This window comes from Phalacrocorax carbo, chromosome 3, assembly GCF_963921805.1.
Source record: "Phalacrocorax carbo chromosome 3, bPhaCar2.1, whole genome shotgun sequence".
Taxonomy (NCBI): Eukaryota; Metazoa; Chordata; class Aves; order Suliformes; family Phalacrocoracidae; genus Phalacrocorax; species Phalacrocorax carbo.
This window is the reverse complement of record NC_087515.1, coordinates 1,011,062-1,033,932: the sequence shown is the minus strand read 5'-3', so window position 1 is coordinate 1,033,932 and position 22,871 is coordinate 1,011,062. Positions and strand designations below refer to the sequence as shown.

Here is a 22,871-nt window from a genome sequence, read left to right as displayed (position 1 = left end):
TGCAAGCTCACACCTCTTACACAGATTTATAACCAAACATATAGCAGTGCAAGCTCAGATCCCTCTGCGCAGCTTTACCTGGGGATGTAGTGAGACACGTCCTGGACATCCGGGCTGAATTTCTTGTTATGAAACCTGAAGACTTTGCAGGTATGTAAATGAAGAAGTAGTTATTTACCTTTGTATTTTTATGTGGGCAACAGGATTTCCTCCCCCCCCCCCCCCCCCCCGCAGTTTCCCTCCCTCAGTCAGCAATCCGGGCACTTCTTTATCCAAGCAAAACAAGCTTGGCAAAGTTATTAATTGCTCTGAACAAGATCTGTATTGATTAGTGTAAGGATCAATCACTTTATCTGTGGGCAGCTCTGTTAGAGCTGCCTGTGACTGGGGTATTTAGCTGAGAGATATCTGCCCTGGGCCCTGGGGAGTTTCACAGAGGAGTCCAAGGTCTATCCAGTGCTTTTAAAAATACGGCAGGTGGTGGAGAGAATTCAGATGAGGTGAGATGGAGAAGGGCCCCCATGACCTTCCCTCTACCCCCAGCAGTCACCAGCAATGCCCCTTCAAGAGGACTTTGCACGTCGCCCTGGAGAGATGCGGGGAGCTTTCCTGAAAATGGAAAGCCGCAAGGGTTACGCCATTTGCAGACCCGCGGGGTTAAAATGAGGCAGTACAACCTTTTGGTGCATGGGGTTTGACTCCCAAGGAGCTGTGCTGGCTTCGCCCAGGCCCGGTGCAATGGACGGCTCCTGGGGGTGAGCAGCGGCCGCAGGGCTCACCTTGCAGCGGGGCTGCACTGGTGGCGTTTACCCCAGGCACAGCCTTTGGAAGGGAGATGGACTGCCAGGCTCGGATGCCCAGAAAGCCCTTCCAGCCAGCTGTAACCTCCTTGCATTCATGGGGGGTCATACCTTTCACAGAAGCCTCTTGCAGCCAGGTACCACTTTTCACCCCCAGCTTCAGGAAAGTCGGACAGCGCCGCCCCGCCCCCCCCCCCCGGCAGCTGAATCGACCCCCCTTTAGAAAAAAACCAAACACGTAAATAAATAAAATTACAATTTAAAAAAATGAAAACCAAAAAGGGGCAGCGGAGGGGGGCTGCAGCTGGAGCTGTCTCTGGCAACCCAGCTCTAATCTCTCGCAAACCCCCGCTATCAAAGCTTGGATCAGCATATCTAATGTAAACGAGCTTTCACACATAAATAACGTGCCACATCTGGCTATTTGGGTTTTATAGCGTCTTAGCTACCGAGCGATTTATAGAGGGCGAGCTTGTTAAAGAGCAGCCCGGGCTGGGCCGGGGGAAGTTGCGGGCTGCCCGAGGCGGTGCGGGGCGGGAGGTGTGAAGGAGCGAGGTGGGAGCGGTGGCCGAGTGCGGCTTTGGGCAGCGCACGCAGAAAGCGGCTTCTCCGCATCTTTGGGGAAGGGAGGGGGGGCGGGAGGAGGGCTCTGCCCCCCGGGGGAAGAGGGGCCGGCTCAGCGGCAGGGCCGGGGCAGGCTTAAAAGAGCCATCCAGGAACCGGCGTGTTTGCGCTTATAACCAATTTATTACCGCTGAACATATGGCCAGTATTTCGCCTGGCGTCACCCGCCGGGGAGGAAAGCAAACAGACCGCGCGATGTAAAGCCGGAGGAAGGAGCGGCCGCCCTGCACACGGCGGAGACAATGCGAGCGGCGGGGAGCGCCCAGCCCCCGCCCGCCTAGGGACCCCCGGCCCCCAGGTGAGCCCCGCCGCGGGGGGCAGGGGGGCGCCGCGCCCTCGCAGCCTAGGGGGTGTCGGGGGGACCCGCGGGAGAGCCGGGGCTCGGGAGCAGCAGGTGTGAAGGGGCTTGCGCGGGGGCGGGGGGGGGGTTGTCCGTGGGGGACGTGGGTCGAGCGGCGGCGCAGGTAGAAGTTGGTGCTGAGCGGCCGCCCGAGGAGCGGGGAAGGGCGGGGGGGACACATGGGGACGCGTCCCCCTGCCCCGACGGCGGGGTCCGCCGGCCCGGCCCGCCCACGCCCCCGGCCCCGGGTGGGCGCCCGGCCACCCCCGTGCGCGGCGGGGCCGGGGGAAAGCGCGGCCCCGCCGGGGCGCTCCGCCCGCCTGGCCCGGGGAGGGGGCAGCCGGGGGCGCTCCCCCCGCCGCCCCGGCGGCGGGACACTTCTCGGCTGCGACGGCAGAGTACGCCAGAGGACCGGGAATGGCCCCGGCCCCCGGCCCCCGCCGGCCCCGGCTCTGCCCGCCGCCCCGCTCCCTCCTCCGTGACTCCTTCTCTTCGCTTCCCCGGCGTTGCCCACGCCGCGCGTGTGCGCCACGACTCGGGCCCGAGCACCTGGGTCGGCTCCCCCCGGGTGGACCCTTCCCTAACCCTCTCCCGAAAAGGGCCTGACACACCCCACCCCCCTTCCCCCCGGTGCGGGCACCGGAGCATTCTTCGGAGGCTTCACACTAACCGCCGGCCCCCCCACTCGCGACGCACACCCACCAGCTACCTGCGCGCACGGCCGGGCTCCTCGCTAAGCCCTCCATGTTGTGCGTGCGGGTGCGAGAAGTAAATTCAGATAAGAAAGTGCTCCCGAGCACTAAATCCGCCGCATTCCCACCGCCCGCGGCGCCCGGGCCGGGCTTCCCCTCCCGAGGAGGAACGTCCCTGACAAAGCTTAATCTCGTTGGGACCCGCTTAATCATTAGAGAGACGAGAACGAATGCAGCCGGGGGGCTCCGGGGGGGTGGGGGGGAGCGAAACGTTTGCCCGGCAAATAAAACAGTTTATAATAGCCTGGAAAGGGAAGGGAGGCCCCGGGCCGGGCTTACAGCTTTCCCCGGGGGCGGGTTGGCGGGGGGGGGGAGGAATATAATAAGACAAATACCTGGGTCGGGGGGCTACGAGATGCGGGGGGCTCCCGGCTTTGTGCTCGCACGCATGGCCTTAACAAACTGCCTCCGCCACTATTGGCAATATTTTCAAAGATCTCATTAAAGTGCATTTATCAAAGCCCTAACATGTGCCCTCCGGCTCTGACATAACCCCGCTAGCCCCCAGGGAGGAGGGGGAAAAATCCCAATTTCTATTACAATTCGCCACCTCGGGAGGTTGGTTGGAGGGCAGGCTAGATCTAGATCTACAAATTTATAAGTAATATCGGTGAATTGGAAGGATTTCTCCGCCTTTGAAGCTTCGGGGAGAAGGAGATAGAGTAATCGTGAGAATAGGAAAGCTCATTTAGATTCCTATGTCCTGGAGAAGATTTAATTGTCTGTGGGAGAAAGGCAGGCCGGCGCCGGGATTTTGGGGGATGGCAGGGGCTTTCTCCTGAGCCTCGATGGGAAGGCTGGGGCCGGCTCCCTTTCTGCGTCCGGGGAAATCTTCTCCCCCTTTTTTTTCCCCCTTCTTTTTTTCTCTTTTCCCCCAAAACATCCTTAACGCCTTTGTCAATGCCATTTTTCCAGACATGAAAAGAGCTGGGAATTTCACCCCGCAGAAACTCCGAGCCCCGCACGTTACAATTAAGTTCTTGAAAGCGACGGAGGATTCAGAAGGCCCTGATTCCCCCTGATTTCAAGAAATATGATTTTTTTTTTTTCCCCTCCCCACTCCCTCCCTCCCGCGGCCGGGACGCCGGAACGCAGGGCAACCGGTCGGCGTGGGTCCCCGCTCTCTTTCCCACGGCCTGGCGTGGACGCGGCCCCGCCGAGCTGGCGGCATCTCCGCGGAGCTGCCGCTTTATCGCTGGGGGAAAAAAAAAAAAAAAAGGCAATTAAAAACCCTTCGTGCGGGGTTCTCGGAGGGTATATTTAGAAGCGAGAGTTCTATTTTGATTTTGGCGTTTCTGGTTGGTTTTTTAAATTATTTTTTATTTCATCACGACCCAAAGCCGCCGCTGTAAGGACGCGGCTCTCCTTTCCCCCGCCACACTTTAAAACAAAGAGAGTGTTGCTTACAGGAGATGCTCCTGGGGTGAATCTCCTAATAACAATTACCAGGAGCGACATCGGCTGCGCTTCCCTTTCCCTATTTATTTCAAGTGTAGCTCACGCTAAGAGATAAAATAAACCTGTCCCCCTAACAAAGGCTTTGTGTGGGCTTCGCTAATCCGTACCGAGCGGCAAGGTGCCGTCCTTTCTGTTTGTTTATTTGTGGTCTGGAGTGAAGGAAAACAATAGCTCGCACCTTTGGTCTAATCAAACAATAAACTAATCCACTTGACGGCTGTTATCGGAGATGGGATGCGGGGATGGCTTCGGGGTCAGAGCGGGGAGGGGCGGGATCACGGAAGACTCCGGTTTATATATCCCCCCAGTTATGTATTATTATATAGAACACACGTATAGCAGAGGGAGCGGCAGGCAGCGGGACGAAGGAGAAAGGCGGCGAAGCAAGCCAAGGCACCTCGCCGCTTAAAAACGCGACCCTGGTCCCGCCCGTGGCGTGGGGAGGCCCCGCACCGCCGGCCCGCCCGGCGCCCCGCACACGCCGCTGCCTCCCCGGGCCCCGCACTGCGGGGAGCCGCTCCCACGGGCCCTTCGCCCTCATCGGGCGTCTCATCCCCGGTCTTCAAACAGAAAAATCAAACCACCAATAAGCCTGAATGCCGTTGGGATGAACACCCGCCGTCCGGGGGGGGGGGAGGGGGGGGGGCGCTTCCCACGCAGCTCGGGGCGTGGGGGGGCAAACAGCGGGAGAGAGCGGGGGCGAACGGCAGGTGTTTAAGCTACCTGCGAAAGTAAACAGTTAAACACCCCCCCGCTGGCGGCGGCACTCGGCTTCAAGTGCAGCCACTCGGGCTGCCTACACGCACCGCGCCGCGGTCTCCCGTGGGCTTGTGCAAACAACCCTGCCGCCTGCGGGCCCCGCGGAACGGAGCTGGGGGGGACCCCCGGCAGTCTCTGCGGGCCCCCCCCGCCCGGCCACTCCCTCCGCGACGTGGCGCTGGAGCATCGCCCACGCACACACACACCCACCCGGCTGGTCCCGCGCGTGGGGAGGGCCGGGCAGGGCGGCCGGTGGGCTTCCAGCGGGGTGCCGGGAGGGGGACACGGCGGGGGAAGACACGAAGGCGGCAGGGGTGGACTGTCGCGATAGCCGCCGGGCTGCCGTCTGGTGTTCCCACACACACACCCCACGCAGCGCGGCCCCGGGCACGACCGGCGTGGGGCTGCGTCCCGGCCCCGCGACCCCTCCTGACGTCAAAGGCCCCGAGCGGCCCTCACGTCAGACCCCGCCGGTGACGTCACGGCGTCCCGGGCCGCGGAGGGGCGAGTGGCCTCGTCCCGTGGCGTTACCCGCGCGTGGGACCCCCCACATCCCCACCACCACCGGGCGGCGCGGAGCCGTGGGGAGGGGGGCCGCGGCCTCCGGGGCTTTGTGTGCCCACAAGGGACCATTGTTCCCGCGGGTTAGTGGGTGGCTGAACGGCCCGGCATCCTCCCGTGGGCACCCCCCGATCCCGCCGCCGTCGGGCCCCACGTCGCGAGGGGTTCGCAGGGCGCTGTGCCCTCGGCGTGACATTTCCGCGCCTGCCGCGGCTTGCGTGGGGGTCCTTTTCAGTTACTTTTTAAAAATTATTATTTATTACATTTATTATTATTATTATTATTACTACTCTTATTATTACTATTATTCCTGTTAAAGTCCGGCTGCTCAGCGCGGCCCAGGAGCGGAGCGGGCCGCCAGCCCCGCCGCCCCCGGGGACGCTCTGCCCGCCCCTCCGGCCTTGCCTTAGGCCGGGGTTCTTTAATTCGGGACGTTGTATCGTCGCCCTGTCGCCGTCGCGACTGTCACCGTTACGACGGCTATTTCACACACACACCCCCACACCCCCACGCCCCCCGTCCCCTCGCCGTCCAAGAAGGAATTAAAGCCCCATCCGAGCGAAACGCCGCCATCCCCTCTCTACGGGGTGACGGTGGGGGATAAATCCATCGATAAGCGCGAGATTTGCTGGAAATTAAAGCGATATGCCTGGTGCGCGCCCCAAGCCCCTCCCCCGGGAAAGGGGAGCGGGGGGGGGGAGCGCCCGCCCGAAGGGGTTCCCTCGATGTGGAGGAAGAACTCCGAAATGGATGAAGAGATAGCCATTGAGTGTGGTTGAATACCATGACAACTAGGAACAACCTCAGATTTATTCCCAACAGTTAGGACACATTGAAAGAGGGCGTCAATCACGTATTATTTCCCCACTGAAATAAATGCAAAAACTGCGCCGAGACAAAGGGTTCCAACAGAAGCCGGACATTTGTCTACATTGCGGACATTGTTTCCAGCTTAGCCATAGGGTTGTATTTGTGTTTGCGCGGGGCCGACCACCCAGGATGTGCTCAGGGGCTCGCTTAAAAAAAAAGGGGGGGGGGGAGAGAAAAAAAATCCCTGGGCATTGTCAGCCACATCACATACTTTATGGGAGGCAGGCTGGGGGCTGGGGACGGGAAGATGGGGGGAGCGGGGAGGGAGAGGAGGAGAAGGTGAGAATACATTGACGGGCGAACGGGAGGATCTCTGAGGGACCGTGTTCCTCCTCTTCCCACCGCCGCCAGCCCCAGTCCCGCTCCCTCCTCCTCGAAAGGAAAGTCGGTCAACTTTTCTTTCCCAGAAATAAAGGCGGTGGTGAGAAACCCCTTCCCAGACCTTAGACCACCCCCCTCTTGCTCCCCGCCCCGCACACCACCAGCATCCCCACGCACAAGCCCGTCCCGGGCCGCGTTCCGGCTGTGGGGCAGTTCGGGGAAGGGGAAAAGAAGGGGAAAGGGAAAAGGGAAGGGAAGAATGGAAAAGGAAGGGGGAAGGGAAAAGGGAGAGGGGAAAAGGGAGAGGGGAAAAGGGAGAGGGGAAAAGGGAGAGGGGAAAAGGGAGAGGGGAAAAGGGAGAGGGGAAAAGGGAGAGGGGGAAAGGGAGAGGGGGAAAGGGAAAGGGGGAAAGGGAAAGGGGGAAAGGGAAAGGGGGAAAGGGGGAAGGGGGAAAGGGAAAGGGGGAAGGGAAAGGGGGAAGGGAAAGGGGGAAAGGGAAAGGGGGAAAGGGAAAGGGGGAAAGGGAAAGGGGGAAAGGGGAAGGGGGAAAGGGGAAGGGGGAAAGGGGAAGGGGGAAAGGGGAAGGGGGAAAGGGGAAGGGGGAAAGGGAAAGGGGGAAAGGGAAAGGGGAAAAGGGAAAGGGGAAAAGGGAAAGGGGAAAAGGGAAAAGGGAAAGGAAAAGGTCCTTGGCCGGCGCAGGAAAGGGGAGGAAAAGGAAAATGAAAATAAAAGTTGGTGGCAGACAGATAGAGAGGGAAGAAGTTGAGGAGGGGGTGCTTGCAGCTCCGCGCCGGGCAGGGGGAGCCTCCGCGGCCGCGCAGCGCTGCTCCACTCCGCGCCGCTCGCCGGGACCCGCGGCCGGGGATGCTCCGGGGTTCCGCGGCTGTCGGCGCCGTGGGTGCGGGAACCTGGAGATCCGGCCTGCCAAAAGGCCCTTTTGGGAGGCAGACCCTCCTTTATCCCCCTCCTTCCCCAGGTCCTGAAAAAGAGAGAGCGGAAAAAACAGAAAAGGAGAAAAATGAATTCGGTTGTATTTGAAAGTCCGTTGGGCTCCAGCCCCTTAAATTAACCAAACGGGCTGGGTTTTATTCCCCTGGAAAAAGGAGACAAAATCAATGAGACCTCTTCAAATAAAGCCCCCACCCCCAGGTAATCACCTCCCGGATCTCTCCGGGTCGTGACTGACGATCGCATTTTGCCAGTTCGGTTAATTTCGGAGCAAACTAGAATCAATTACTCGCTGTTTAATTTCCAGCGTTCATCCTTAAGCCTCAACCAAAATATTGACCTAGGCGGTTTAGATAAGTTGGTCTCTTGCCATCTGAGCCGCCTCTCGTTTCGGTCCCGCGCGGGGCTTTGAGCGCGTCCCCGCGCAAAAAACCCGCTGCTCTCGGGGTTTGCGAGGGCGCGCAGGCTGCGCGGGAGGGGTGGGAAACCGCGCAAGCCGCCTCCCTTGCTCCTTATCACCCCCACCCCCCCCCATATATTTTTTTTTCCCACCTCCCTGCTTTTTAAGGCAATCGCTGGAAAACACACTTTGGAGTGTGCGGAATACCGGGCTGGTGTGCGAGGCTCTTTGTATGTAAATACCGTGGTTAAAAAAAAAGGAGAATCGCACCCTCCCTCTCCCGCCGACACACACACACACACACCCGCGGAAGGGCCCTCCCCACGCCGGTAATTAACTGACACGTTATACCACTCATCACCAATGGTGGAAGCTCGGAGCTCGCCCAAAACCCGCAATTTCACATCTGCAAACACTGTCTTCATCCACTTGACTTCCAAGACCCGCCCACACGTGGCCAACCTTTCGCGGGTTTAATGTATTTTTTTTTCTCCCTCCTCTCGGCAGGTTCATGTGTGGGGACCAGCCTTATATGGACTCTTCGCTCCAGCAATGGCTCGGTGGTTTCAAGCGGCAGGCACGGGTTCGGGGTGTTTAAACAAGATCCAGAAGTGATCTTTTTTTTCCTTTTCTTTTCTTTTTTTTTTTTTTTCATTTTTTTCCTTTTTTTTTTTTTTTTTTTTTTTGGCGTGTCTTTCCCCCTTTCCCCTGGAGTTACAAACTATTTCCGAAGCCAGCTGCTTCTCCCGCTCTCTGAATTTCCCCCGTGGCAGAACAAGCCCCTGAAAACCACCACCACAGACATCCACCGCGGTGGCCGGCGCTCCGCTTTTTTTTTTTTTCTGGCAAAAACCGCTTCGGTTATTTTCCAACATACCTATATTATTCTTTTTTGTTTTGTTTTGTTTTCCCCGCTCCACGCGTGCCGCCGCCCCGCAGCCTCCTCCCCCGGCTGCCGTGTGCGTGCGCGGCGTTACTGCCACCGCCGTTCCGCGTGTGCGCCCGTGACACGGCGGATCGGCGAAACTGCTCCTCCAGGGTCCCCCCCGTAAATTTGGCCGGAACATGTCTCTGACCAACACAAAGACGGGCTTTTCGGTGAAGGACATTCTGGACCTCCCCGACACCAACGATGAGGACGGCTCCGCCGCGGAGGGCGGCGAGGAGGAGAGCGAGGCGCCGGAGCCGCCCAAGAAAGCGGGAGTTTTGGGACAAACCCCCTTGGACACTGTTCAGACGCTGCCTTTGAAGAACCCTTTCTATGATAATAGCGATAATCCCTACACGCGCTGGCTGGCGAGCGCCGAGGGCATCCAATACTCCCGTGAGTACCGCGCAGCCCCGCGGACACGGCGAGCGGGCAGCCCCGCGCCCACCGCCCCACGCCCCGCGGGGGCTGCCCGGCGTAGGGGGGGGGGGGTCCCGCTGGCCACGGCTGGCTGAGCCCCGGCCGGAGCCCCCCGCACCCACTCACTCCCCACGGGGGGGGGAGGGAGGGAGCGGGGCTGCCCCGCGGGGCCGGGCGGCGGGAGGGCGGCGGGGGGGGCGGCGGGAGGGGGGGGGCGCAGCTCCGGCCCCCTCCCCACGCTGACCGGGGGCTCTCGGCCGGGCTCTCCGCAGTGCACGGACTGACGGCCGGCGCCGGCGGCCAGGACCCCTCCGCCAAATCGCCGGAACCGTCGGCTGACGAGTCTCCCGACAACGAGAAGGAGGCGGCGGGCGGCGGGGACGCGGGGAAGAAGAGGAAGAGGAGGGTGCTCTTCTCCAAGGCGCAGACCTACGAGCTGGAGCGGCGGTTCCGGCAGCAGCGGTACCTGTCGGCGCCGGAGCGGGAGCACCTGGCCAGCCTGATCCGCCTCACCCCCACCCAGGTGAAGATCTGGTTCCAGAACCACCGCTACAAGATGAAGCGGGCCCGGGCCGAGAAAGGTATGGAAGTGACTCCTCTTCCCTCCCCGCGGCGGGTGGCCGTGCCGGTCTTAGTCAGGGACGGCAAGCCCTGCCACACGCTCAAAGCTCAGGACTTGGCAGCCGCGACTTTCCAGACGGGAATCCCCTTCTCCGCCTATAGCGCCCAGTCTCTACAGCATATGCAATACAACGCCCAGTACAGCGCTACCAGCAACCCCCAGTACCCCACAGCACACCATTTGGTACAAGCTCAGCAATGGACTTGGTGAACGCTGGAGGGGAGCGCGCACGCACGCACACACGGCCCCCGCACACCCACGCAGATAAAAAAGGAGGAAAAACAAAAATAATACAAAAAAGAGAGAGAGAGAGAAAGAGACAGACTGATGCTCCAAAAATAAAATCAAAACTGCGGGGGGGAAGGAATGGAGAGGGAAACGCTATTATTATTATTATTATTATTGCTATTATTATTATTATTATGTTTTTTTTTCCCTCTCCCGTTTCTTTTCCCCTCCTTTTTTTTTGGGGGGGGGGGCTCGGTTTCATTTCGGGGGGAGGCGGGGGGAAGGGAGGGGAGGTGTTTTTGTGCGTCATTGTTTACAGAAATTTTTGCGCCATTCAGAGTGGTCCTGTCTACCTACAACTAAAATAAAAGGCGGGGGGGAGGGGTGGGGGGGAATCGTCACAATTACAAAAAAAAAAATAAAGAATAAAACCCCCCCGCTGCTCCTGTGGTTTTGTGAGGAACGTGCGTGCGCCCGGAGCGCGGCCCCGCAACGCCGCGCAGGGCACCCCGACACCACCGCCGCTCCCCTCCCGGGGCGATTTGCGGCGCCCCGGAACCCCCGACAACTATTAGCGGGCCTATTTTTATATCTCGTTGTGCTTATTGCTGCCGCCAGCAGCAGCCAAGGCTTTTATTTTGGTTTCTGGTTGGGGTTTTTTTTCTTTATTTGGGGTTTGCGCGCAACTATTCCCGAGTAACCACGAGCAGAGGAAAAAGAATCGCAGATTAAACCCTCCCCGCTCACCGCCGCGGGAAAGCGGGCTCATTGTGCGGGCTTTCCTAAGAATTTGAATTTTTTTTTTTAAAAGCTGCGTTTCACGGAAAAAAAAAAAAAAAGAAAAGCGAAGGTACCGCTAACAACGACGAACCGGTTTTGTTCGATTCCTCGGCAGGGCCGGCGCCCGCGGCCGCCTCCCCGCATCCCCCGGCGGCGTTTCGGCGGGGCTCAGCCCGGCTTGCGGCTGGGGGGGCCCGCGGGGAGACACGGCCGAGCAGGGCCCCACGGACACCCACACCCGCCGCCCCCCGCAACTTCTTTTTTTTCTCGAGGGAAAACGGCTTTTTTTTTTTTTTTCGGGGCAGCCGGGTTGAGCGAAGAACGGGGCGGAGCGGGGCGGAAGTATTTTAAATCTGTGATTGTGCTTTTATACACCCCAGCGCCCCCCGGTGCAGCTGGACCCCTCCGGCTGCGGAGTTTGGGGTACCACCTCACCACGATGCCCCCCTCCCCGGGCCGGGGGCCGTTTGCGCGGGGTTAGCCATGGGGGACGCGCCGGCGGCTAAGGAAAGTCGTGGGAAAGGGTTAACACCTGGGGCACCCCAAAAAAAAACCGGGTGAAGGGCGGGGATAAGGGAGAAGAAAGGGGTGGGCCGGGGTGAGGCGGGGACCCAGCCCAGCCCGGATGAAGTTAAGACCGGGTTCGGGCAGGCGCAGCCCCCGGCTCGGAGCGGGGTTAGGCAGAGCCGGGACAGCTGTGCGCTCCCCGCCCCGCCCTCCCCTGCCATTTTAGGGTGGGAAAGGTGCTTAAAAAGACCAAAGAAAAACAAAAACAAAAAACAACGGGGGGGGGGCTTGTCCGGTGTGATGGGGCCGGGGCCGGGGCCGGGGCCGGGGCCGAGCCGACCGTGGCCGGTTCGGTTCAACACCCGGAGCAAAGCCTCGGCCGGTACCGGCCGCCCGCACCCCGCCTCGCTGCAGCCGCCGCCGGCCACAAAGCCCGGGCCCAGCCTCCGCGCTCGGGATGGTTTGTTTTGTTGTGGTTTTTTTTTAATTCTTCCTTTTCCTCTTTTTTGTTTGTTTGTTTCCCCCATCCCGCCTCCCGCTCCTGCTCCCCGCCGGGTGAGCCCGCATCCGAACGGGCCGGGCCCGGGCAGCTGCTGAGCTCCGCGGCGGGGGCGGCGCCGGCAGCTCGGCTGCGCACCGGCGGAGCGCCCGCGGCTCCTGCCCGGGCCGGGCCCGCCGAGCAAGCCCGGGGGCCGCCTTTCCGTGCCCCAGCCGCGGGGCTACGCGGACGTGCGCAGGTTTTCCCCTCTCCAGCCCCGGCGTGCGAGCCAGGAGCGGGAGAGGGGGAAAAATGTCACCACCCCCCCTTTTTTTTTTTCTCCCCAGGCTCTGCTAAGTCTATAAAACCAGTTGTGTGGCCCTAACCTCCGTGGCCTTATATCTCCCATGCTGCCGGGCCAGCTCCGGGCAGTCTATCTTTGCACAATATACAGTAGACTTCACAAAACAGCACAATGGGGGAGGCAGGGAGGTGAGCATGTTAGAGGCGTGCATATTAAAGAGACGGAGGCAAAGGCAGCCAGGGCTGGGCCGGGCCGGGAGAGGAGGGGAAAAAAAAAAAAGGAGAGACACTTTGGGGGGGATGGACCCCTTCCCTGTGCCTCCCCCGCCTCGTTTTAGGGCTATTCAATTCATTTACGGGAGGCAGTCCATCTCGGAGTCAGGGAGCAGTGTCCTTTGCGTTTTGTTAGGGCTGTCACTCGTGCTCATTGTTAGGCATGTTCTACATGTTGTATCCCATATGGCCAGCTGGGCCGGGGGACCCCTCACAAAACCCAAATTGTGCCCAGCTTTCAAAACCAGCATTGTTGTCTGTGAAAGGAAGACGAATTAAAAATTCGTGCTATATCTATTCTGGAAAAAAAACGGGGGGGGGGGGGGGGAGACACAGGGAAAAAGAATCCCTCTCTCTTTCTCTCCCTCTCTCCTCTCTCCCTCTCTCTCTTTGAAGACTAACAGAGGCCCTCCTCTTCTCCCAGTTCCCGCTGACAAGTTTCTCTCTGATTTCACAGGAAATTAGCGTCCCCCCCGCCCCCAAAGGCCCAAGCGCGTCTCCCCCCGTAAAACACCAGGCGATGCCCGCTCCTGCGCCTCCGGCCCGCCGGCGGAGCTCCGCTGCCCGCCCTGCCCGCGGTGCCCGCCCTGCCCGCCCTGCCCGCGCTGCCCGCCCTGCCCGCGGCGCCCGCCCTGCCCGCGCTGCCCGCGGTGCCCGCCCTGCCCGCAATGCCCGCCCTGCCCGCGGGCTGCGGCGGGCAGCAGAACAAGGCTGCATTCAGGGCCGGTAATGTCATGCAGAGGCTGCCTCCCTGCGCGGCCCGGCCGTACCGCGCGGCGGGCTGGCACGTCCCGCTTCGCCCCCGGAGAAACGGCTCTTTCTTGTCGTAGCTCCTCGTTGTGCAAGGCAGGCCGTCGGGGGGGACGGAGGGGGGGACGGAGAGAGAGAAAGAGAGGCCAAAACAGAAAAAAAAAAAAAAAAAAAAAAAAGAAAAGGAAAAGAGAAGAAAGAAAGAAGAAAGAAGAAAGAAAAAGGAAAAGATAAAGGAAAATAAAAAGGAAAAAATAAAGTAAAAAGAAAAAAGCAAGAAAGGAAAAGAAAGAAGAAAGAACAAAAGAAAGAAAGAAAAAGAAGAGAAGAAAAAGACAAAGGATGAAAAAGAAATTTTAAAAAAGAAAGAAAAAATAGGAAAAAAGAAATATAAAAAAAGAAAGAAAAAGAGAACGAAAAAAGATAAAAAGAAAAAGAGAAAAGAAAAAGAAGAACTATAAAGAAAGAAAAAAGAGGAAAAAATAAAAAGAAAAAAAAAAAAGGAAAAAGGGGGAGACCGCCCCCCAGCCCGAGCCTCCCCGGCGGGTTCAGCAGCTCGGGCAGAGGCGGGGGGATGCGCGGCGCTGCGCGGGGACCTTGGCGGCACCTGCAGTATCTGCTGTCGGAGCGGGCCCGCAGCGCAGGGACGAGGCTTCGCCTGGGGGTCCGGCGCCTCGCCCGCCCCCTCCCCTCCCCGGGCGCCGCCAGAGCCGCCCGCGGGTTCGGATCGCGCTGCGAGGCACAGCCAACCTTTGGAGCTATTTCCCACCACCCTCCGCTCCCTGCCCTTCTTTTTCCCCCATTTTTCCCCCCCTTTTCTCCTTCCTCCACCCTCTTGTAGGGAAGAAACTATTTAGGCGCCTCAGATAACCTGATAATGAGCTGGAAGCCCCCTTAAGCCCTGGAAATAACTTACTTTCGTCACCTATTGACTGTTTGGCTTAGTTTGGAACCGGTGTGGATTTTTCGGGTCTTTTCAAGAGAGCCGGTCAATGAAAAGCTAATCCAATATTTACAAAGTATAAGGGCAATTCTCGGCGGTGTTTATTAAGGGGCCGGTGGGGAAGGGCTGCGGGGGGACACGGAGGGGGAGGGGGCTCCCCCCCCTTCCCCGGTGCGGCTGGAGAGGCGAGATAGGGCCCTGGGCGGCGATTTCAGGAAATCCGCACTTGTGGCTTCAGGAGCGCGATGGATGCTCTCCCCGCATCGCGTCCGTTATCCCGCATCTGCAAACAACCCCCCGCACCGCCCCCGCCAAGCGGCCCGCCGCTATCTCACCGAAAAGGAGAGCGTTTAAGGATTTATTGCTTTCCGCAGGGGGAGGGATTTATTTGATATTGGGTGTCCGTCCGTCCCCCTGCTCCTTCCCGCCGCGGTGCGGTGCGGTGCGGGGCCGGCGGCCGCGGGGAGGCAGCAGAGCCCCGCGCAGCCCGGCGGAGGGGTAGGGGGTGGGGGACCCACCGCCCCTCCGCGCGCCCCCCCCCCCCGGGGCCGGGGGTGTGGGTGGGTGGGGAACCCGGGGGAGGCGAGGCGATGTGCCCTGGCCCCCCTCCTTCCCGCCGGGGCCGCAGGAGGGCGCTGCCGGATAAGGGACGCGCCGTGGGGACCCCCCCCCCCACCCCCACCCCCGAGGGGTCCCACCCGTGGCCCGGAGCCCGCTCACAGCGTCACCCCGGGCGAAAGGCCCCTCCGACCACCCCCCGGTGACACGGCGGCGGTACGGGGAGTACGGACGGACACGGAGCAGCCCAGGGTTTGAGGGGCAACATCCCGCCAGCACCCCACCTCTCCCCACGGCACAGGGGGAGCATCACTCTGAGGGGCCCCGAGCCATGGCTTGGAAATACAGCGCAGAGCTCAAGGTGCGAAATCACAAGGTGAAAATATGCATCCTGTAATCCTTATGTGGGGCAAGAGAGCACGAGGTGGGGACCCCTGCCCCACACGGTGGTGGTACTGCTGCCCCTTCTGCCCCCACTGCCCCCAGGGGTCACGCAGACCCTTGAGACCCAGGAACCCATCTTTTTGGCAAACACTGTGTCTGCAAGTCCTAGGCAGGGTTTGGTGCAAAGCATTCACCACACCAGAAGAACAAACAAGCCCACGAGGGGTAGCACAGTGCTTCAGAGAGCTGAAGATGAAGTGATGGTGCAGACACAGTTTCCACCCAGCACTCCTGTCTCTTCTCACCCCTGCATGAAGACAGGGCGTGGGCAGTGCCAGGGACAGCTGCAGCTGCCTTGCTGCTTTTGAGCGCACCGGGGGCACCTGTGGCTCGCACGCTCAAAGAGAGAGTGGCACCTAAGCATGGCAGGTAGGTGCTTAAGGACAGCCCCTTTTATTTGAATGATCCAACTCAAAAGTGCTTTGGGAAAGGCCTAGTAAACAGTAGCCACTGGCTCCCCTTGCTGTGCCTTTAGCAAGTCTCCCCGCCACCAGCAGGTAGCCCGCTGCACCGTGCAATAGCCACAGGGATGCTCAGCTGTGATTTTTTCCTCCCTGTGCTACTTGGCTCATTGCGTTAGCCAAAACAAGCTTTAAAAGAGCATCAATACTCACGTTTTGTGTCAGAAAACAGGAGTCCAAGATATGGTTTTGTCCCTGCTTCTGTCTGAGCAGCAGGTTAAAAGCTCATAGCAAGCAAGTTCTGACACCTTTGTAAGAAAAAAAAATCCAGTCCTGGGAAAGTGTCAACTCTCAGTCCCACCAGCAGCGTTGTGTGCTCGCTCCTCCTTACAGTGACCTCCCCAGTAGGAAAGGCTTCAGGAGAAACAGATACAGCCTTCAAATAAAGTGCCGGGGCACGGGTTGGCACTGCTCCCCTCCATGCTACAGCCTCACTGAGGCATGGCCAGGGTTGCTCCACCATTCTCTCTGGGGCGGAGCATGACAAGCACTCTCCGAGACAGAGGTCTCCATTTCTTCCCCAGGACGTAATCCATTTCCAGCCCCAGAAAGATCCATTTTTCTTCACAGGCTCAACCATTCTGTGCTTATTTCTCACCAGGTGATGCATCACTAAATTCTGCATTTAATTCAGTGAACAGCAAGACTTTCATTCAGCAGGTTCACCATCCAGTGATGGAGAAATTGCTGGTTTTTGCAAAACAACCATTAACTAATGATACTTCCATATTAAAAAGCCAACAATTCTGGCTCTCTTAATTTTTTTTTTATATACATATATACACACACACACAAGAACACCTAGGAACACACAGAGAAGTGCCTGCTGGCTGGGGACACTGGGGTGAAGATGGGGTGAAGACTTCCCTGGCCAGCCACCCTCAAAGGTGTTCCCACCCACGATCCCTCCCCACGCAGCGCTGCTCCCACCTCGCGCAGCCGGTGCTGTGGCTTTGCAGAGGAGCTGGCCTGGCAGCCATCACTCACTGGGGGTGAAACTCAAGCATTTCGTCTTCTGCTGCTCCAGGGTGCTCGGACCTTACCTGAGGGGCAGCTGTCACCCCACTTCCCAACACAAAAAGCTTCAGAGGCAGCTTCCAGCACCAGCTCACCAGCCCAGGTTTCTTCATGCAGCCCACACCAGCTGGCCCAGGCGGTTGGACAGGAGGGACCTCCCCTCAGGGGTTCCCCCCACTCCTTTCAGGCAGCAGCCCCCTCCCTCTCCTCCTGGCCATAGCCACAGCTGGGACAGGTTGGTCCCCCAACACATTTGGATGACCAGCAGGTTGCACCTGGGGTGCTCCAGGTGCAAAGGACAAGTGCGTGGTTGGAAACCCAATGGGATTTAAGCCTGAGGAGTGGGTATGAGCTTGGGCACAGCATCTCCTGCAGGTGCCCAGGCCGAGCCCCAGCGCTCTGCGCATCTGTCCTGTGGATCAAAATGGGCACCAACACGCAGTACCCCTTGAGGTGCCACAGGGCCATACTGGCACACAAACCTGACAAATTATTTAAAGAAAGGTTTTATGCATTCAGCAAAAAATTTAAAACATGAGTTACCACATCTCCATTTTAGCGTTTAACATATTTTATTATTTTAACACAAATAATGTTTGAGCAGGTTGAGGTAAATGTGGGACACATAATAAGCCCTAGTTCCACTCCCATGTTTGGGATTTAACTGCTAGAAATCATGTCAATGCTATCAACAGAAAACATTCAAAATGTGACATAAAAATCCAAGAGCCCAGAGAAACTTGCCTTGAATTGTTGCAGATTCACTCAGAGTCCCTTGATTCTGCAGAGAAATCTGCTGTATTTCATGGGGTTGAGCACCATTTCAGGGAGAAAGTTATCCATGAGATAAAAACTTCAAGCAAAGCTGCTTAGAATAAATTGTGTAAAATCATATTATCACCACCACAGCTTGGTCTGGTCAAGTGGGCTGAACTATTTCAACTCTTTATGGAAAGAACAGGTGAAACAAGCCAGTGTATGTCTATTCTGATTGATTGTGGCTTTTTTTTAGCACAAAGAACACAAACCAAAAGTATATCAATCTAACTCAGAAACAAACATGCGAGGAATTAAAACATCTTAACATATCAAAACCCACTCTGACGACATGGCATACATAGGATGGGGGACTTAAAAGCACAGGATCCCAGTAGCACCTAAGGCTGTATCTGTAACTAGTAAACTACGCAGTACTGGTGGTCATTCCTTGGTACAGTGTGCCGTACAGCACCAGACTGCCAGGAGCGGCCCTGCCTCTTCCCTGGGTTACCGCAGCATCATTTCAGTGCCATCCCCGAGGTCGTGGCAGAGGCTGTGTCCCCCTGCCCTGCGGTCACACTGCCGATGTGAGCACTGACCAAGGGCGATGGAGGGGACACACAGGAGAGCTGCTCTCTCCCCACGACCTTCAGGACGCATTGTGGGCATCTAGCAGGAGAGAGTCTTTTGCAGGAAAAGTTTGTCTCCTGTCGTCCCAGACTGTAAAACCTGTCCCTGGAAAAATTCCCCAGTCACGGAGCTTCCCAGCTATTTTCTTATTCAGACTTTTTTTTCCCTGCTTCTTCATTTAAAGTTGTCCCGGAAAAGCCTGAAAGTCACTGACTCCTAAAAGAGACAAAGACACACCTGATTTGTTACCTAAGATCAGACCGAGTAATTCAGCTTCAATACCCTTTTGATAAAAATGGCCTTAAATCCCTCATATCCTCTATCCAAGGCTCAGCCCAGTCTTCATCCTCTCCTACACCACAGAGGACTTGGCACCATATCTCGCAGGGTAAAACAAGCTCCTGACCCTCTTTTGGTGCAGTTGTGACCTGCCCTGCTCTGTGTTCAGCAAGCCAAAGGGGTGCGGTGCTGCTCCCCAGGGAGCGCAGAGCCAGGTAACACTGCAAGTGAGGGATGCAACAGCAACGGCGTGGGACAGAGGAGGTGCCTGCAGTGAACTCAATGGGAGAGACGTGCTCTTTAAAAACATCTCACTGCTGCCTGGGCACAGACCAGACCCAGTCCCAACAGGCCCGTGGCAGCCCAGCACGTGGCTCTCCGCTGCATCTGCAGTGACAACCCCCCCACTTGTCAGATAAGGAAGCTCATGTCGTGCAGCGGCCATTGGGTTTGTTTATTCCTCTTCCTCCCCTTTACGCTTCTGCTTCCATAATCGCTCCAGTGGCTGAGAAAGTCCAGTCCGAGGTGCAGCTTTCCTTCCACAACCTGAGCACAAGCAGAAACATGCTCAAGTTCAGAAGATATGTCAGGAAATGTCCTGAAACATGTGCTTTTAAATAAAGCTGCAGCAAAGCAACCCTGGAGGTTTTTTCCCCCCAGGTATATTCCCACAAGCCAGCAGCAGCCGTAAGAGCCCAGTTAAAAGTATGTTGTAGCCCCCTTAACTGAACTGGGTGTAAATCACAGCCCACAGAGTGATCCTAGAAGGCCCATTTATATACAAAACAAGTGATTTCTAACTTGACCTTACTTTGCTCTAGAAGTGAGAAGAGATGCTGCCTTTGCCGAGATGTACGCAGAGCCTGGCATGCACCCAAGATTTTTGAGATTCCCACACTGCCTTCCTGCCGGGTGGGGAGAGGCAGTGGCTACATGTCAGACCCTCAAGTACCATGACAATAGGTGAGGAAGGAAAGGGAATTACTGGTGATTTTAGAGGTTTTCGCAGAGCCCAGATCAAGGGTTCTGTCCCGCCTCATGTTGCTTACGCTTCCATGCCAGGTAACGACACCTTTAGCATCCCCCAGCAAACCGTTAGAGATATTTAGGAAAAACCTTGCCTCTGCCAAGAACCGGCCCATGATTTGGAGAACTGAGATCTCTTCTTTCCTTCAACCCACCTCCTGGGCCGGTGTAGCAGCCAGTGGAAAGGGGACACTGGCAAGCAGCGTCACCTTACCCTGCGTCCCCACACTCAGCTCACATTGCCAGCGGTGGCCTGAAGCCCCTGGGGAGCCGAGCATGCCCTCCCAGGCAGGAGGTGGGAAAGGGTGACCTCAAACCCACCAAGTGGGCTGAGGAAGGGGAAAATGGTGTTGTGCATTCATTGCGGTCCGTTCCACCCGCACAGATCCTTTGCCACACTGATGCTGCCTTCACATGCTCGTCCATCATGACCACCAATAATATAAATTGCTATGTGCTTGTCTGTGTGACAGACATGGATTTACATACACATTGGAGAAAGGCAAGGAGAGCGGTGCTGGCAGCGCCGGACACCTCATTAACTTACTCCTGCCATGGCAGCATTGCAGCCAGGGTGAAAATACATTAGGTTCATGCAATTTTTGCCACCGATTGCCAAAGAGAAAGGTTTTAAATGTCAAAAGAGAGACTCACTCATGGCTTATGTGCTGCTTTTTGAAGTAATGGATAAATGCAGACCTTGCCTTTGATGGTCCCTTTCAGAGTTAGGTAACAGCTGGATGGAAATCCACTACAAAAGAAAATTCAATGTTATCATTAGTGGTGACTTTGGATAGCGGCTGTTCCCTGCATTTTTCAGAAGACTACTTGATTTGTCCCTCTCAAATGAGGCCACTTAAAACTCTATATTATGGACAAAACAGCAACTGAAACATCCCCAGCTTTTTGTATTTTGGCTCTCTTAAGGCAAGCGTTTCAGAATGAGGCAAAAATAAAACTCAAGCCAGAGTCAAAGAATGATCAAACTGATTAAGATGAGAAGAGAAAGAAAAACCAAGAGGGGATGGTCACCCAGTTGGTACCAGCAGGCATCCAACCACTCTTGGTGCATTTTGTGCTGGGTACTGCCCATATACAGTAACCATGTGACCCCTGCTTCCTAGATAAAGGCTTGGGAAACATAAATCGGTGAAGATAGATGGACTACAAAATTAATCTAAAATGACAAAGGAATGGTAATATTGAAAGTAATTTTGCCTTTTTGCAGTCCGGGACATTCAGGATTACTTCTTCTTCTCCATTCTTCTTGAACCAAGCACCTTTGTCTTTGCCTGTAAATAATAACAACCCAATTATTAAACTGCAGCCTCAGTGCTGCATGGTCCAATTTGACAGAAACCTGGCCAAAATTTGGTCTGTCCAAACTCACTCTGGAACAAATTAGTAGCAAATTAGTGACCGCCAGCTAGTACACGTGATCACAAAATCATGACATTGTCTCCACTGTGAGTATAAATTTTCAGAAGGGATTTAAAGAAGAAAAGGATTATGGCAGTGGTGTATCAGCTCTGTGAAAATGTTTCAAAGAGCATAGGAACATCAAGCTTGACCTATACCGATACGTATGGGTCCATCTCCTGCTGATCCCAAGTCCACCAAAGTCAGGACACCTATTACCAACATTCAAGAACACTATTGTCTTTGAACCACTTAGGAAAATATTTTTTTTCTGGACACCCCAGCATCCGTGAAGGAATAAATCGACTCAATGGCATGTTTTAAGCCATCTGGCCCAACATATCATTGGGTTTTTACCACTGTCATAAAACCCCTAAACCAGTCTAGACCTTCCATTCAGCTAAAACCACTGTGTAAGGATTTAAATAGGAACCTAAAAGTAATCACTGTTAAACTTTATTCCCCTTTCAGCTCAAACGTAAAGCTGAAGCTTGGCAGTAAACAAGATAAGACTGTTTTTCCGTAACCAGTCAATTTTGTTTGGCTTAAACTAAAATTCTAGGGCTGTCTTTTCATTTATAGCCATGCTTTGTATCTAGGTTAAGGACTTTAAAGTATGCTAAAGATAGGCTTTTGTTCTCCATCTACTTGCTTTTACCTCTCAGTTACTACTGAGGTCAGATCTTCAGCTAGTGGAAACCAGCATCTCTCCATTAGAGCCCGTGGGGTGTAACACTTGCTTCAGCTGAGAGCAAACTGCTACGAACGTGCTCTCTTCTTCACAAATCACCAGAGGTCACAGCTCCGGAGGAGCTCCTGGACAACTTTCTGTATAATTCACGATCGCTTCCTGGAGTAAATAACGCTTTCTGCCCTCCCCATATGCCTTCTGTTATTGTGCTCCTGCAAAGGCCCAGACAAATAAAAGTTTGATGTTTATTTTATTTTAAGAATGACTATTTACCCATCTTCCCTATTCTGCCCTTATCTTGTTTACTACCTCTTACAATAGCAAGAAGTCACTGCCGGGTAACCCCTTTCATTTCAGCCCTCTCCTTGGTAAGTAAGGATGCGTAGCCTTTGGTCACACCGTTTGCTCTGCAGCCGAGCTACGCAGTTTCACTGCGAGGAAAATGTGTCACACTTTCTTCAATTCTTCAGATAAAGTGCTGACATCTGACCCTTGTCACATCTCCAGCCTTCCATTGGGTTTGATCTGCCTCCTTAGCCTTAAATCACAGTCACCACGTGCACCGGTCAGGACTCATTTGCCGAACATCCTTCATCGGAGAGGGGCAACATGCCTGGTCACGGGCAGCAGGGGCCAGCTTTGTGCTGGTGGTGGAGGGGACCAGCCACCAGGGACACAGGGCTGGGGGTGCTGGGAGGGGATCCAGGACCAGCTCAGACTAAGAACAGTTCATCAGGCGAGGGCAGCTCCACCAACACAGTCATTATTCAGCTGTGTTTCATGCAATATAATTATTAATATAACAAAGAAACTGAAGCAAATGGGTCTTTGCTCATATTTAAAACAAAGGTTTTGGAAGTGTGAAAGACCTGGTTTTCAGGAGCACCACCAATAAAGCTTAAGTCATTGCATCGTCTGAAGAGACACTTGGCTATGCAAATCATGAGAAGTTTAGTCCCAGTGTCATCCCCTGTTCACACTATGGCTACATCAGGTAAATGCAGACAGTGGCACCCACCTGGGTTTTGGGAGGTTCCTGGTTCCATCTCAGCCACAGAAGAGCTGAGGAACTTTGTTGTTCCTCCTCCAGAGCAACATCAGAGCAGAGCTTGGGTTCACCCTCAAGCAGGTTCCTTGGCTGCCGCTGTGCTGATGCGACTGTGGCTCTCACCATGTCTCTTGGGATCACAAGAACAGGATAAGCAGCCTTCTCAGGATAAAGATTATCTGTGTGTGTTTACACCCTGCAACCATACCCATCTCCAGAACGTTTTTGTCAAAGCCTGTAGAACACATTAAAAAGCAATCAGGGAAAATAGCCCTCTCCTTGACAAGAAGGATCTTAGTCAACCCCACTACGGAGGGGATCAGCACTATGCTGTGGCCCCTTGCCAGAAACATAAACATAACTGGTTTCCTCCCCCACCTCCAAGAACTGGTAGTGGAGGGGGCTAAGCAGTGCTGTCAGGTGCCTTTTGCTCACATTAAATGGCTCTTCTGAGTTGGCTGGGTAGGATGCAAG

The 22,871-nt window shown here is 56.1% G+C and overlaps 1 protein-coding gene across 2 annotated transcripts; it reads left to right on the top strand.

The window, feature by feature from the left end:
- Positions 1–1,547: 1,547 nt before the first annotated feature.
- On the top strand, positions 1,548–10,253 carry NKX2-2 (NK2 homeobox 2). Of its 2 annotated transcripts, XM_064448589.1 has the most exons (3): positions 1,548–1,722; positions 8,341–9,157; positions 9,454–10,253. In XM_064448589.1, the coding sequence occupies exons 2-3, from the start codon at positions 8,899–8,901 to the stop codon at positions 10,011–10,013; spliced, it is 819 nt and encodes a 272-aa protein (XP_064304659.1). In that variant the 5' UTR covers positions 1,548–1,722; positions 8,341–8,898; the 3' UTR covers positions 10,014–10,253. The 2 variants fall into 2 exon arrangements, with proteins under 2 accessions (XP_064304659.1, XP_064304660.1); XM_064448590.1 differs by lacking the exon at positions 1,548–1,722 and having other exon boundaries at positions 8,074–9,157.
- The last annotated feature ends 12,618 nt before the right edge of the window (positions 10,254–22,871 follow it).